Source organism: Streptopelia decaocto (genome assembly GCF_964273445.1).
Source record: "Streptopelia decaocto genome assembly, chromosome: 17".
Lineage (NCBI taxonomy): Eukaryota > Metazoa > Chordata > Aves > Columbiformes > Columbidae > Streptopelia > Streptopelia decaocto.
In genome coordinates, this window is record NC_138672.1 from 6,232,964 (window position 1) to 6,248,307 (window position 15,344).

The 15,344-nt window shown below is 47.5% G+C and overlaps 1 protein-coding gene across 1 annotated transcript in view; it reads left to right on the forward strand.

Annotated features, from left to right (window-relative positions):
• COL27A1 (collagen type XXVII alpha 1 chain) overlaps nucleotides 1–15,344 on the forward strand; it is a 145,628-nt gene that overhangs the window by 79,340 nt on the left and 50,944 nt on the right. The window contains exons 24-27 of the mRNA XM_082067769.1: nucleotides 1,284–1,328; nucleotides 8,704–8,757; nucleotides 11,627–11,680; nucleotides 12,492–12,545. Coding sequence (XP_081923895.1) covers nucleotides 1,284–1,328; nucleotides 8,704–8,757; nucleotides 11,627–11,680; nucleotides 12,492–12,545 — 207 coding nt within the window. The remainder of the gene's footprint in view (nucleotides 1–1,283; nucleotides 1,329–8,703; nucleotides 8,758–11,626; nucleotides 11,681–12,491; nucleotides 12,546–15,344) is intronic.

A 15,344-nucleotide genomic window follows, 5' to 3' on the forward strand; every position in this document is an offset into this window, starting at 1 on the left:
ACAAGCGGAACTGAGGATTTCTTATTTTCTCTGAATTTTAGGGTCTCTGGTTCTGCTTGGTTTCTTCAGCAAAAAGAACGATGGTGCATTTTTTAAGCCATGTGCTTTGTTATAAACAAGTGTGGTCCTCCTTTCATATTAACCAACCCCCCTCCATCATCTCATCTTATTTTCCATTGCTTCTCCACGGTTTGTTCTAAAACAATGCACATCATTCCTATCTCTGCTGCCTAATTAGCAGCAGGAGCCATCCAAGGGCAGCCCGGTCCACAAACCCACACTCAAAAGGAAAGAGAAAACCCAACAAAAACAACCTCTTCAAACAGTAAATAGCAAAAATGTGGTCTGGCAGCACATCTGGAGTATCTGCCTACTGAGCAAATACAGCTGCCGTCACCCGGAGACAATACCAGTTAGCGGTGAGCCGGCCCTCGGCATGGCCTGTGCACGGCTGTCCTTATCCCCCGTAAGCCTGAAGTTCTCCCCTTCCTCCTGCCTTTCTCTTCACCCCTCATTTTTCTCATTCTCTGAATTTCCCTCATCCCGCACTGATTTAGCTTGTGTGGGTTCTTTCCGTGGTTCTCATGTGGATGTTATGTGTGGCAGTAACGTACCGATGTTTGAGATTTCGCAAGAGCAGAATCAGGGTGCAGCATTGCCTGGGAATATTTGGGTTGTCTTTTATTCTTGTGACACTTCCACTAGCAGGTGAATTGTGTTGGATCCCTTCTCCTCTGTCATTCAGAAGCTACACCTCCCCTTGGTGTCTGTACTCTTGCTTTTCTTCAGTGCTCTCCAAATCCTTTGGTTAATCAATGTCCTTTCCTACTCTTTCCCTGCTGCTGATGTGTTTCTGTCTTCATCTCTCTGTCTTACTCTGTCTTTCAGATTAAAATGTTATGGGTTAGAAACACCCCATCTTCAGGAGCATCTCTGATGAGAGCTCATGCCTTATGAAACACAGGGATAATGCCACCAGAAAGCTGACAGCTTATGTTTCAGTGTCCAAATTTGGTTTGGTGGAGGTTATTTTGCCACAGCAGGACCAGCTGCTTTGGGGCATTTCACTCCAGAACAACGAATGTTTGCTCCATGCTCATGTCAGCTGTGTTGCTTGCTCTGGATTACCTTTTAAGTCACAGTGGGTTTTGTAAGATGATGTTTCTTACCATTTTTCTACAATTCTCACACAGCACCCCAGATCATGGGTGTACAAAGAATTGTGTTGTGCTGAGGGTCTGGGAGCACCATGTAACCTGTGTGCCTTGTGTCCTGTCCTGCAGGGTGAGCCAGGAAACCGCGGCCGACCGGGGAAAGTTGGTGAGCAGGTAAACTCTTTGTTTTCCATGTTTGTTTGACAATCTCCTCTGTAAAATGTCTCCTAAATGACCAGAGGGCAGACAGAGAACAGTGGTCAGGGCTTCTGGCCACTTCAAGCCTGCCCATTGTCCTGGTGCTCCAGCTGGGATGCTCTTAGTCTGGCTGAAGCTCTTGGGGACCATCACAGACAGTGACCATGGTACCTGTTTTAAACTGGGGGTCTTTCCATAGGCAGAGTGCTCCACGGCAGTCACAGTTCGGGTGATGTGCTGGCAGTGCTGGCAGCAGTACAGCATGTATGGCCAGCTTGGTTGGGAAAGAGATCACACACTTCTGTGTATTGCTCTTATCCCTAAAAGGGCAATTTTCAGGCTTTGCCTATGTAGGTTTTAAGGGTAGAATCCTCTGCTTTGGGCACTGTGCTGCTTTGACTCCCACTGTGGAGCAGAGGAGACAGCAACTGAAGAAACTGGACCCTGAGGAAGAGAGGCACTGAGCCGCATTGTGTTGTACTGCAAGAGAGAATGTTCTGCTGAGGTAACAGGGGACATGCATCATCCCTGAAGGCTTCAGGGGAACCACAGGCATCAAGGAAAAAGAAACAATTGTTCCCATGTCTCTGTGATTGAAACCAACCAACTTCTCTACCACCAACCCTGAAATTGCAGCTGCGCAGCCTCCAACATGTTTTGTGTGTTCCTATGTGACCACACCAAGCTGGCAGCAGCAGCTGGCCCTGGCAAAGACGGTGTTACTGCTCAGCATAGCTTTCCTGCCCAACACTTTCCTTACCCAATGGTCAGCCGGTTTGGTTTGGTTTGGTTTGGTTTGGTTTGGTTTGGTTTGGTTTGGTTTGGTTTAGCTCGTCAGCCTCTCTGGCTCTTCTCTCCCCTGTGTGCAACAGGTGGCTGTCGCTTCTTCCATGATTTTCTGACCAAGCAAGTCTGAAAAAACAAGGTGGATCCTTTTCAGTACCAGCAATCTGATGAGTCTCAGTATTCATCAAGGATATTTATTTCTATTTGGAAATTAGAGCCATTTCTATATTGTGGGTAACAATTTACTCCATGAAGAGCAACAATTGAAGAAGCAAACTTGTTCCACACACCTGAGCTCTAACTGCAGCTTTATCAGATTCTGCACAATCTCAGGCAGCGCTTTCCAGTGCTCCGTGCCTCAGTTTCCCTTCTGTGGAAGGTGTGAGACAGTTCTGAACAGTCCTTAGCACAACACCTCCTGTTCTCAGGTGGCACCTATGGAGACTGTTGTATTACAGTTAAAATGAATATTTAGAAGTGCTTTGTGATCTGTAACAAGATGTTGCCCTTGAAGGACAAAACATCATTAGGATTATTATTCTTTAATGTCCCTCAGGACTGACCTTGGATGAAAACTGTAGGCACCGTTCACCAAAAAGAAAACACAGCTGGCCTCCGCTGACACGGAACCCAGCACAGTGGTGTGAAAGCTGCCTGTATTATTCTTAGTCAATCAGTCTCTGTCCAGAAATATCACCCAGAAAGATTTTCCATTTCCGTACCAGTCAAGTCATTAGAGCAAAAATGTCGCACCAGATTAGTGAGAAATAACCTCCTTTCCCATCACACCTTGACTGAACAACGCTGGAGTGTTGGGTTTTCATTCCTCCCTCCACCTCAGCTTCAGCATTTGGTGTTGGGGCTGGGTTGGTTTTTTTGCAGAGTTCTGCGAGTTTGGGCTACCCAGGGCACTAAAAGACACCTTCACCTCACCCTGTATTCTGTTGTGGAGGCCTCGATGTTTTCTGTTCCATAGGCACAATAGGAGTCGTTAAACTTTTCCAGCTTGCCTCCATATGGGTTCCCTCTGACTGGAAGCCTCAATATAACAGCATGAGAAAAGATCCGCCATCCATCTCATTGGAGCCCTCTTCCCTTTCTTAGGAACATCTGTTTAGGCAAACATGGGAGTTTCTGTAAGACTCCCAGTGACACTTGAGCTCTCATTGGAAAAACAAGGTTTTAAGCCACAGGGCAGTCCCTGATGTGTTATTTTTCCATTGCAAGGACACTGACTCGGGAAGTTCATTCATAAGATGCTTGTTGTCTTCATGTGCTGGAAGGACTCCAGCTGCTGGGCTCCCCTGTACCCTGGAAATGTGTGATTTAACCCTTCCTTGCCAGTAGATGGAAGCAGAAGAATATGAAGAAGAACAGGCCCAGGCCACCAGCCTTCCTATTCCAGAGCTGGGAATGCAGAGCAGAAAGATGTCACCAAGATGTCCATGGTGAAGTTCAGGCAGCTCTGCGGAAGCAGTAGCACCCTGCAGCAGACAGGATAGCAAACTGTGGAATGGCAAGCACATGGGCCCCCTGGCTCTGTCCTACAGACTGAAAATATCAGTGCTGGAAGAGGCTAAGGCTGATCTACATCCGTAACAGGAATGAGGAGGTACTGTCATGGCAGGAACAGCTTTTTGAATCCCTATTGCTGTCCCAGAAGTGACAGCCCTGTTCACTCGCAGGGTGATGGTGGGGTCCACCACACACCCATCGCACCAGGCTGGGATGGCCAGTCACTCCACAGCCCCTTCTGGGCATCTCTTCCCTCAAGGAAGAAGCATGTTTTCCTTAAACCTTGGCACAGATGCTATTCTAAAATAATTAGTCAAAGGAAACCAATGCCACCAGTTATCTCCCTACTGTATTTTCCTTGTGGTGTTCTCACAAAGGAGGGCTGTGCTGTGGTGTCGGTTTTGCAGGTGGGATCTGACACGTGGAGACATGTATTGGCTCAACCGCGGTCAGATGTGTCACTGAGAAGCGAGTGGGGAATTGCACCAGCATTTCCCACGTCTTAGAGCAGCAGCAGCACCTTTCCCAGTGCGTTTACCTTCCCTCCAGAGCATCTTTCTGAGCTGCAGATCTCTCATTCAGGGCTTTACGGGCGCTGTGGTGTGTGCAGCCCTGCTGACCTGACCAGGTGCTTTGCAGCGTGTCCCCCCTTTCCATCCTTCACTCCCCCAAGGGCAGTTGGAACCCAATGCAGCCCCAGGCTCCGGTGCACAGGGGGTTAAACCCCATGGTTTTTCTTTGCGGGTCAGAGCGTCCTCCCTTTAAACTGTGATATTTACTGTTTTACTTTCCCTTTCTTTCATCTGAATGGGAGGATTGTGCATTTACTCCCTCCCGTCCTTTGTCCCTGGTTTGTTTTGTTTTGAGTTCTAGCGAACCAGTAACACAGAAAGGCCATGATCGGTTCCTGCTGGGAGCGACTGGCGGTCCCGTCCCTGGGAGACCCTGCTCACGCTGGGCTCGCCTTTCGGTTGTTTCTCTCAAATGGGCTATGATTTATGCAAGGCTTCATTGCTGACTTGCTCTCCGTTGATGCAGCCAAGAGGGGGGGCTTAATTATGACAGGGCCGGACAATAAATGGGGAAAGCCAGACAGGAGTTAGGAATTACAACCCGCCAGTCCCCCCCCTTTTCCTTCCCCTCAAGCCCCCAGCAACTTTTTAACAATCTCCATCCTTTTTCCGCCATGCCCTTGGCCGGGGAACACAGCAGACTGAATCATGAGCGACATGCTGAACTCCCCGTCTAATATAAATGTTTTACATTCTTTCCTGTATACTGTGGCCCTTTATCTGGGCAGCCACCGCTGCTGGGACTTCACGTGCATCGTTACACACACCGCCTGGAGTCGTGTTTGATGCGGGGCTTCTTGTCAACCCTGAGAACCTGGGAAAAATATGTAACACCGCAGCCATTTCAGTGTAATGGCCACAATCCATTCTGCTTTGATTTAATATTTGCCACCGGTGGCTTTTCTGCTGCGTAAAACCTAAATCTTTTGCTGCTTGTGTTCCCTTTAGCGTCTGTCCCACTTTGGCCGGTGAGGAATACTGTTACCCAATCTCCTCTAGTTGGTTCATATAATCCCAATAATTTACGGAGATTTATTTTGCCTAGACACAGCTATCTCCATTTGTGTCTGTTTGCAGACACAACAGCGTTAGTTCATTTAGCCCAGCACAGACAGGGTTGGCTGCAAATGCTCCAGAGCTCCTGTGCTGGAAGCCTGGGCACATCGCAGGGTCCCTGCTCTGCATCTCGCTTCGGTCCCTGTTCTACCATGGTGACACCACGGGATGCTCCTCTTGCAGGGGACATGGGGAGCAGTGACATCTTCCCTTGAGCAGGAACACGATGTACCAGCACAGACAGAACTTCCCCTGGTTTGGGGTGTTTGCCTGTACCCCGCTTGTGCTGGCAGTGCCAGCAGGTTTCTGCACAAGCTGTGACAACAAATGGCACATGTGACAGCGAAAGGGGTCCCAGCAGGACGTTGGGTTTGGGGGCTGCCTGGCAAGTTGCAGTCCATGCTCTGCAAACCATCTGTAGAGCAGCACCAGGTTGGCTGGGAAGCACAGCCCGTGTACCTTGCTTCATGACCCAGATTCCTTAGAGACTTTTTAGAATCATAGAATCACCTTGGTTGGAAAAGACCTTTAAGGTCACCGAGTCCAACCTTTAACCTAACACTGTCAAGTCCACCCCTAACCCATGTCCCTAAGAACCTCATCTGTGCATCTTTTAAACACCTGATTGGAACCTGATGCTGTTGTGGACACTGTATCAGAAGATTAACATTCAAGCCTGGGTTTGCATGTGCAATACCCCTCAGAAGTGTTTTTTAATCAATCTTATTCTGAATGGTAACAACGTCTGCTGCAAGAGCAGGGATCTTTCTTCTTCTGCAGGGACTGACCTAAGTAACCCAGAAACATCTTCGGGAGAGCATCTTCCCAGGGAGAGAGAGTTCTGCAGATCTTCTGAGAAATTGGAAGTGAAAGAACAGATTTATTCTTTTCTTGCTTTATTATCTTATTTTTGCCCAGCAAAGCATTTCCTGGTTTTATCTCATTGCTTTGCTATTCTCTCCTCTGCCTTAAGATTTGCCTTTTTCGTGGCCTTGGGCTACTGGAAGACTTCAGTAACTGGATACAGTTATCAGCTACGCATCTGCACTTGTGTCTAATTGGAAAGATAATTGATTCAGTGGTTTTCAGCGATGCCACCCAGTGGCAACCTTGCATATGCAAATGTTGCAAATTTGCCTGTTCCTCCTTTGGTTCCTGCCTTGGGCAACCTGCTCCGAGCCCAGCACTTTGCTCTCATGTGTCTTGTCCACGCAGCCCAGCCCCAATGACGTGTTTGTGCACTGGAAATGCATCAGCTTTGGACACAGCAAAGACCATTTAGTGCTGATGTCAGAAGGACTGGTGACAGTGAGCACCTGGTAACACAGTAGAGCTTTCCTGGTAGTAGCTGTTGCCTTGTTAATCAATATTTCCACTGTGGAACAGTGGCCTGCTGGTCTCCTGGGACATCATATGTGGGGGAATTTATAATGCAAACATCTAACTCCAGGCTCCGACATACCTGCTGAGCTCTTTGCTTTCTCTCATGAGTTTTTCCCAAACACTTTTTACCTGGATGCTGCTCCCGTGTCAGAGTGTGACAAGGGCTCTGTGGCTCCTGATCAGACAGTGTGGCTGCTCTATGCAAGAGGCAAATCCAGCTGAGCATCCGAGTGAGAGGTGCGTCATTGAGCCCATCACCATTCCTCGGTGAGGAGTTCCTGTCTCCAGTGATGTTCAGAGGATGGCATTTGGTTGTAATACACCAGGAACATTAATGCTTGAAGTCTCTTCATGCTTGGAATAATTGTCAGAAGTTATTCTCTCTACAAGTCATTGGAGAGTGACCCACATTGTGTTTTATGTCTCTGAATGGGTCTGCTGAGCCTCACACACAGGAATAGCAATAAGGCTGGTTATTTTGGGCTAGAGCTTTATACTGTGAGCGTGACCTCATGGAGAGAGGCTTCTGGTGGCTGGAGGAATGGTACAACCTATGAGCAGCTGCTCTCTGGGTGCTGGATGCTCCTCTGTATCTGGTATCATTTCCACTGTCAGTGCACAGACGTGAACAGAACCACCGCGATGCTCACGCTGCAGAACACACATTGAAGAACCACATACATGTCAGGCCAGCTGGGAACCAAGAAAGCAAAGAAGCAGGAGTACGGACAGGAATCTTTTGCTTCTTTTCTCGCTGTTTCCCAAGAAAGGAGACTTCAGGTTGAAAAGCTCTCCCTTTTCTGAGACCACACTCCAGAAGTTGCCTTGCTCTAGGGTAGCTTTTTTCCCCACTGTGTTTGTTCATGCTCAATGTTTTCTTGAGTGTGCAGTTCGAAAACATCCTTGATGTTGAAGTGAAAAGGTGAGATGTATTTGCATAGAGGAACTTCACCATTTATTATGAGGATTTTAAATTACTCTAAACAAGAGGAGAGAAAGGTAACACCACTGGAGGATCCACCTCCTGCCTCTGACTTGCTCTGCAGTCAGTCAGTTGCCAAAAATCAAACAAGCTGGGACATGGCTCCACTTGACTCGATCCGTGCCAACCATGGGCAGGTTGTGAAGTGTTTCGACAGGAGATGAATCCCTTTAGTTACAGGCTCATTGGAGGAGCTAAATATAACTATCTATCTCCCGATGACCCTTGCTGGGACTAGGGACAAGGCCATGAGAACCACGCAGTGAGAGGGCGAGCGCCTGCCGTGGCAGAGGGGACGGTCCCTTGCATCTGAAGTTAGTAGGGAGGCTGCTGTGTTTTAATTCTTGGGAATCTTAGCTTGAGATTGCGTTTGTTTTCATCTTCTTAATTAAAAGCAGTTCTGTTTGTTTCTTCGTTATCCCAAACGTTGTTAAATCTTGACAAATCCTGAGCTTAGACTGTTCTTTTTTTTTTTCCCAAGATAGATAGTTTCTGGGTAGTGTGGTAGATCTGCTGCCCTGCTGGCCCCTCTGCCTCTGTCCTCAGACCTTTCTTTTCTACCGACATCCCAACAGCATAAATACGGGGCAATATTAGTTTGCACAAGGGTTTGAGGCAGCTGAGATTAACCCAGGCAAGTCTACCCAGTGCAGCAGTTAAAACGATGGCAACTCCCAGACTGTGCAACCCAGGAGCTCCCGCTGTCGATGCTCTTGGTGAAGCTGCACTGACGTTTTGGGAAATGCTTGCAAAACAAAAGCCACACTGTGGACTCGGCCTTGCTACGAAACATGCTTAATTCATCCCCGATACTGTGTGTTGTGGCTCTTGCGGATCCTCGTGCTGCCGTTCCAGCTGGCGCCTAAAGCAGAAGCAGCTGTGGAGTGAGACATTCCCATGGCCGGGAGTAACTCTGTCCGCTCTGGTAGCCAGTAGGAATTACTGAGCAGGATGCGAAGGATGCTGCGCTATTCCAACCAGTAAGGTGGACTAAAGAAATGGTTTACTTTCTCAGCAAATAAAACTGAAAATTCATTGTGTGTTTTTCTTTCCTCAGGGTCTGATGGGTTTCATTGGTCCGGTGGGGGAGCCTGGAATAGTGGGAGAAAAGGTAAGGTTGCTTGCAACAAATTGGTTGTTTTAACTTTTGCATATTGTGGAGATTCAAGTTGTTGTGCCAGTGCAACACCCAGCTGGGAATGCAGCACATCCAGGGTCTCGGAGCTTGTCTTGGGCCAGGCAAAAATCATCCATTTCACGTTTAAGAGTTAACATGCGCTTACCCTCCAAGGAGACGCTGTCAAATATCCTCTGAAAATTTAAGGTTTATTCGTTCACAATCTGCCAGAAAACTCATATTTAACAGTCAGTTCTGTCTTTTCTGGAAATGTGGGACCCATCAGTCCTGTGTTCCTGGTCAAGGGAGGAGTCCAAGGAGTTCAGGTTACAGACAGATTTGTGCAGAGATGTGCTCACAAACGCGTGCTGACCAGAGCTGATCCTGCACTGAACAGGGGGGGCCCAGCAAATTCTTGGGTGCAAGAGAAGGTATGTGAGAGTGCAGCCACCCATCCCAGCAAAGGCTGGTCCAAATACGCCCCTTTTTATTTGACGAGGACCATCTGGTCCGACTGCCCCTGTGGTTGCATTGGGCACGCTACTAAGGGCTGGTGCCCTCTTGTGTACAGTACAGATACATGCAGCTTTCAGGAATCAAAAATGGCTTTATTTTTCATAAAAATGTAGACGGACGTTAATTTGTTTTCTATCAGAGTGTAAAATTTTATTCAGAGGTAGCTTCCAAAGACAAATCATCTACGTCTGTCATTCACTGTATCTCAATTACGGACTGCTGGTTTTCATTGATGGTTTAATTACTCACAGTCCAGTCATAAAGATAGTAAAGAACATAAAATTATGCGTTCCACACACCAGTTCTCTCTTTCACTTTTATTACTTCAAGCCCTGTCCTCTGGGTAATGATGTCAAGCCTCTGAGATAGTTACACTGTGTTCGCTGCAAATGCCTTTTATTGCTTGTCTGCAGCCTTTGGAAAGCCCGTTGCACTAGATGGTCTCTGGTGGGGCGGTAGCAGAAGCAGACTCGGTCCAAACTGTCAAGGCACAAAAGAGGTAAAAAGGAAGGATGCGATGTGGGCTGCGTTTTACAGAAGGAAAACAGAGGATTAAGGAGTCTGTGATGTGTCCGAGGTGGTTGAACAGAAAATTGGTGCCTGAGTGAGCTGCCTCAACAGCAGCTGCAGCCCTGAATTAAATGAGCAATAAGGGGTTTTCCACGCAGGAGATATGGGAAGATCATTTTCCCACTGCAGCAAATTCATACCTGGCCTTAAAACTTCTGTGCCAGTGCCTTGACCCCATGGGCTGTCCTTGTCTTGCAGATCAATTCTGTAACTTGATGACGTTACGTTGGTGTCCAGGCAAACCTGGGCTGTCCTTTGAAAACCTGCCCTAGGAGACCCTCAGCACAGCTGTGGTTTCTATCAGGCTTCTTCTCTACCAGGACAAACTCACAGATGACAGAAGTAACTACCATCAAATCAAAACTGCAACCAGGCCTCCAGTTGGCATAGCATCCTATAGCTTACTGTGCTCTTGTGAGCTAAATGAAGTGGGAAACATGCTTTCATTAGACATAGCTGAGTCAGCAATCTCTATCCTGAGAGCTGCAAAACTTAAGACTGAAGCCAGTAAATCCAAAGATTATCAAAGAGAACAATACAGTTAATACATACTTAATAAAATCCATACGTTCAGGGGGAAAAAAATCCTTACGTTGGTTTACAAGGGCCAACTGGTGACAACACAAACTCTGGGGTTTGTTTTTAATAAGCTGCTTAGAGCCGAAAAAAATATTTCCCCTTACACTTTAGCTGTTGGAAGGTAGGTCAGATTTTGGGCGTAAACTACTTGGCAGCATTTGCTACCTCCTCCTTCCTCATCCCCCCAAGCACACAAACACAACACACCTCATTCCCGGTGCGTTACCGGGGCTGCGAGGGAGAGTACAGGTGGTCAGGGTGGGAATTGCCACCACCTCCAAAGAGAAGCAGCCAGCATCCCGTCACTAGAGCCACGTCTTGGACTCGTCCTTGTGTCATGGGTTGTGGTGATGCTCGTGGACTCTCACACCTCCTCTCCCCTTCTTGGCTGAGCTGTAGGGCCACAGGTGTACTCAGGGGAGCTGAGATGTTCTGCACATGGGGATAAGTAAAACTTTGGGAATTAGTAAGTGATTTTTCAGTACATTAATTTTCTTAATGACAAATGGTAGTTTGTTTTGAAAGGGCTGATATCTTTAGGGTGGGCTGTGGAGGAATCTGGCTCTGAACCCCTCACAAATGTAGGTCTCCAGGTTGTTGTCGCTTGCACTGTGGTCTCAGTATGAGCTGCAGGACAGGGAGTCCTCCCAAAACACCTACCGTCTCCTGAAAACACCAGCTCTCTATTCCAGGCAGCATCTCTGTTTTTGTCCAACTTGGTTCCCTGCTCCCAGCAGGGCCTCATCACCACAGCTTTCAAATCCGTGCATCTAGAAACACCAGAACATGTAGGGATTGTGGTACTGCAGGACAGAGAGGGATGTCATGCTCTGGGTGAGAAGGGCTAAAGATCTCCTGGCATCCAGTTCTAGCACCATCTGGAGCTGAAGGTGGTCTGGAGTGCATTGTTTGTTTCTTGTTCCTTGGTGGTTTGATGTCAATAGTGAAGTCCCTTCTCTGGGATATGGAGGATTAGATAATTCTTGCTGTAGTCCTTTAACTCCTCTGATGAGATGGATACTTGAAAGAGGGCGATGATTATTCTGCACTCAAGCCTTTCTGGTAGAAATCTGATGGCGTAGACTGCAATTTGTGGATCTTTTAATTGTTCTGTTGCTCTAGATCCCCATTGCTGCCAGCTCAGAGTGCTTGTTAGCAAAAGTCCTCACTCTTCCCCATGTACCTGTGTCTCTCCTAGGGCGACCGTGGCCCAGTGGGACCCCCAGGCCCTCCAGGAGTCAAGGGGGCGATGGTAAGGAGTAAGTCTGCATTCTCTCGCTCTTGCTGCTGCCTCTCTCTCTGTGTCCCAGCAAAGGATGCAGCTTCTCCTGGTCTTTTGATTGTGTGAGAATAGCTACAAATTCTTCCTGGCTCTGTAGGGATGAGAATTTAAGTGACTGGATATTGAGGTATAACTTCTCCCCAGCACTCATGTTCAGCAATTGCCCATTCAGAGGGTTTCAACACGTGTTCTGCAGCTCCATCAGCTGAGGACCTGTTGTGTCAAGCAGAGATAACCACGAGCTACAAGCTACAGCACCGGCAGGACTGTCTGGCTCCCGACATCCCAGCTGCTGAATGGATGTGATCTGGGAGCAGGGATTTCTAAACCACTGTGTTCACATCCCACCAAGCTGGAGATGTGGGGCTGCTTGGGCAGCACACTCATGGTGTTTTGCTGTGTCATGCCCCCTGCCATTTGGGGATCCTCATTTAGCAGAGGGAACCTCAGCAAGATGTTGTCTTGCTCTGACACTCATGTCCTGTGTACCATAACGCAAGACCCAAAGATTTTTAAAGTAATTCCGCTCGTTTTCTTCTGGGCTGCTCAGAAAATACAGCTGCTTATATTGCCAGCAGGGTTGGAGCTGGGCTTTTACAGCCTGGCCTTCTCCATCTGCCCCTGAGCAATTTTGCCCTGACAAATAACAAGTAAAAAATACCTGCCTGACCTTACAAGCAACAAATGATGCCTATTTTTCCTGTCTTCCCACACGGAGGAAGAAGGGAACAGCAGATCCTGAGAATTCACACCAGTTGTGTTGTTCTTCCTTTTCTTTTAGGGGCACCCCGGAACACCAGGAGGAGTGGGTTTTCCTGGGATCCCCGGACCAACAGTAAGTAAAGGCTATCGTCACCTTGTAATTGATCCTGCACACCAAAAATCATCATCTTGTATTCTGGGCATTCATGGGCTGAGTCAAGCAACTGTGTCCCAGTTAATTTGAGTTTGATAAAAACAAGAGGAATGGGGAAAGGGATGGGTATGGGTGAGAGCAGCATGGAGAGAGATGCTAAAAAAAAAAAAAAACAAGGTGCTTAATTCAAACTTTTGTAGCCCATTTCCCCAATGGGGGATCCAAAACTCACAATCCAGCCTCGATCTTTTAGCAGGACCAAGCTCAAGGTGTTATCGCAAGGCCCTCTATCTCTGCTAGGCATTATTGGCAGTATGGTGATCACATCACGCAATACAGCGACTGCATCTTCTGCTGACTACATCCCTTAGTGACTACATGGTGCATTTCCAGAGCCCCTTGCTGGAGTGAGCAGAGCAGCTGCCCCAGATGTGCCCCCCATCTGGACGTGCTCATCTGGTACATGTGCAGCTGTGGCTGGAGCGTGCAATTGGTGTGGAGGTAGATTTTAGCGTGGCTCCAGTTTCCCACTGCTGTTGTTTAGACAGAGCTCCAGCTCTCCCTGTAGCACGAATCCCGCTGCGTGTCGTGTGCTGGAACCAACAGAAAGGCAGCTCTGAGAGGGTACAGAGAATGGATTTTGCTCAGTGTGTGAATTCCCACAGCGTTGTTAATTGGGAGGAAGATCACAGTAGTGAAATGGCCAGGCAGTGCCAAAGGTTTGGCCTCCAGATCGGCGGCAGCTCTGCCCATCGCAGGGAGCTTGGGGATGCTCTGAGCCCCCAGCTGCTGCCTGGGGAGGGATTTCACAGCAAGTCAGTGGAGGTGAGGGAAAGAGGAGCTCTGAGATCAAGTGGCACCTCAGGGTGACCTGTCCCTACCTGAATAGATACGATGTCCCCATGATAGGACAAGGGGTGACGGTTTTAAATTAAAGGAGGAGACATTCAGGCTAGACATGAGGAAGACATTTTTTATAATGAGGGTGGTGAGAGCCTGTCCCAGGTTGCCCAGAGAGGTGATGGATGAACCATCCCTGGAGACATCCCAGGCCAGGCTGGATGGGGCTCTGAGCAACCTGAGCTGGTGAAGATGTCCCTGCTCATGGCAGGGGGTTGGAACAGATGAACTTTGATGGTCCCTTCCAGCCCAAACCTTTCGATGAAAAGCAGCAACGTGACCCTGGCCAGGCCCTCACAATGCAAGGAACATGATGCAGCCCCTGCAGTGAGCTGCTCTGCAGTCCCTCAGGGCCACAATTGCTGTTAACACAGGTCTATGAGCAGCTGGATGTCTCTAGATGTCCCTTTTTTGGCAACTTTAGCAGGATGTTATCTGCTGCATGACTTGGATGGCTGGAGCACCAGGCAGTCCCCCTGCTTACCCTGTGCTGTGGGCTCTGGGGAGGATGGCAGCGCCCACTCCTGAAGCACTATCTAGTGCACCACTAACTAGTATTATAACTTTAGTTAAGGCTGAGTTATGTCTTACTTCACTGGGGCACGATGACAACAGTATGAGTTGAGGCACCAGCTCTGACTGGAGATGACAAAATGTCTCTGCAGAGCTCTGGGAGCCGTGACTGTCCCCAAGTCCTTCCGTTTCCCTCAGTTGCCTGTTGTCCTGCAGGCAAATAATGAACAAGTTCATCCAAGCAAAATGTTTCCTACAAGACTGCGTTTTAAAAAGTCATAATTCAATAAGTTAAACTTCCCCACAAAGCCAGTAAATCAAATAATCCTCTAATATCAAATCCCCGCTCATCAACTCCAGCTGTTTCTGCCTGTTTCTCCACCAAATATTCATTATCTGCTTTTCCAGCCAGACCTGAGGCATGCTCTTGTTGTTTGTCCTAAACTCTTAAAATCTTTTTGATTAAGCTGTCCAGTGAGCCTTAGCAGCTCTGATGGCTGATTAATTGAATAGCGGGTGATTGGGAACAGGGAACAACAGTATAGCCAGTTGTAGGAAACTTTGCCCTTAACTTCATCTCCCTGAGGCTTGTGAATTCCTTTTCCTTCTTTCTGCTCATTATCATGATATGTCTTTTGTGTTCATTTATGAAAATGATGTATACAAATAGGTACTTTGAAGGTCACTCATCTTCTCCTAAACAGTTCCTTGAAATTGCCAGCATGGTATCTAGTTGCTCCCTGAACATTTTGCCCTCACAACGAACGTTTCTGTGCTTGTATTTTCATAAGCTCTTCGGGATAGGCTGAGACTTCCAGGAGGATATTCCAAATACCAACAAAGAATGTCATTTCAGTGTGTGTTTATCATAAAAATCTCTATAAAACAGGCATCTGACACATCCACTGCTTGTCTGTGCCAGTCGCTACTGACCTCACTAGCAAAACTGAGATTTACTGTGCTTACAAATATAGTTACAGTCAACTAACTTTTCCATCTTGAAGGAGAACAGCTAAGCACTTGTATTCTGGATTTACATGCCATGCAGAAAGATACCTCTGTTCCAGAAGCAAAGTCTTTCTTAGTGGCAGTGGTACAAGCAGTAGGAAGATCACAGTGCAATTTTGTTCTGATTCTTGGTGGAGTTTGTGGCGTTGACAGTTGGTAAAAGCTATTAATATATAAATAGCAAAACTTGATGTGGAATGTTTGAGAGAGCGGCAATGGAATGTGTCATTTTGAGGTTTTCTGACTAACTTCAAATATGGGGTTTTAAAGTTATAATACAGAAATAAATCCTGTTAATTGAACACATCCTTTAATTTTTGACATTGATAGATGTTGTTAGAGAAGAAAAGTTGCTTC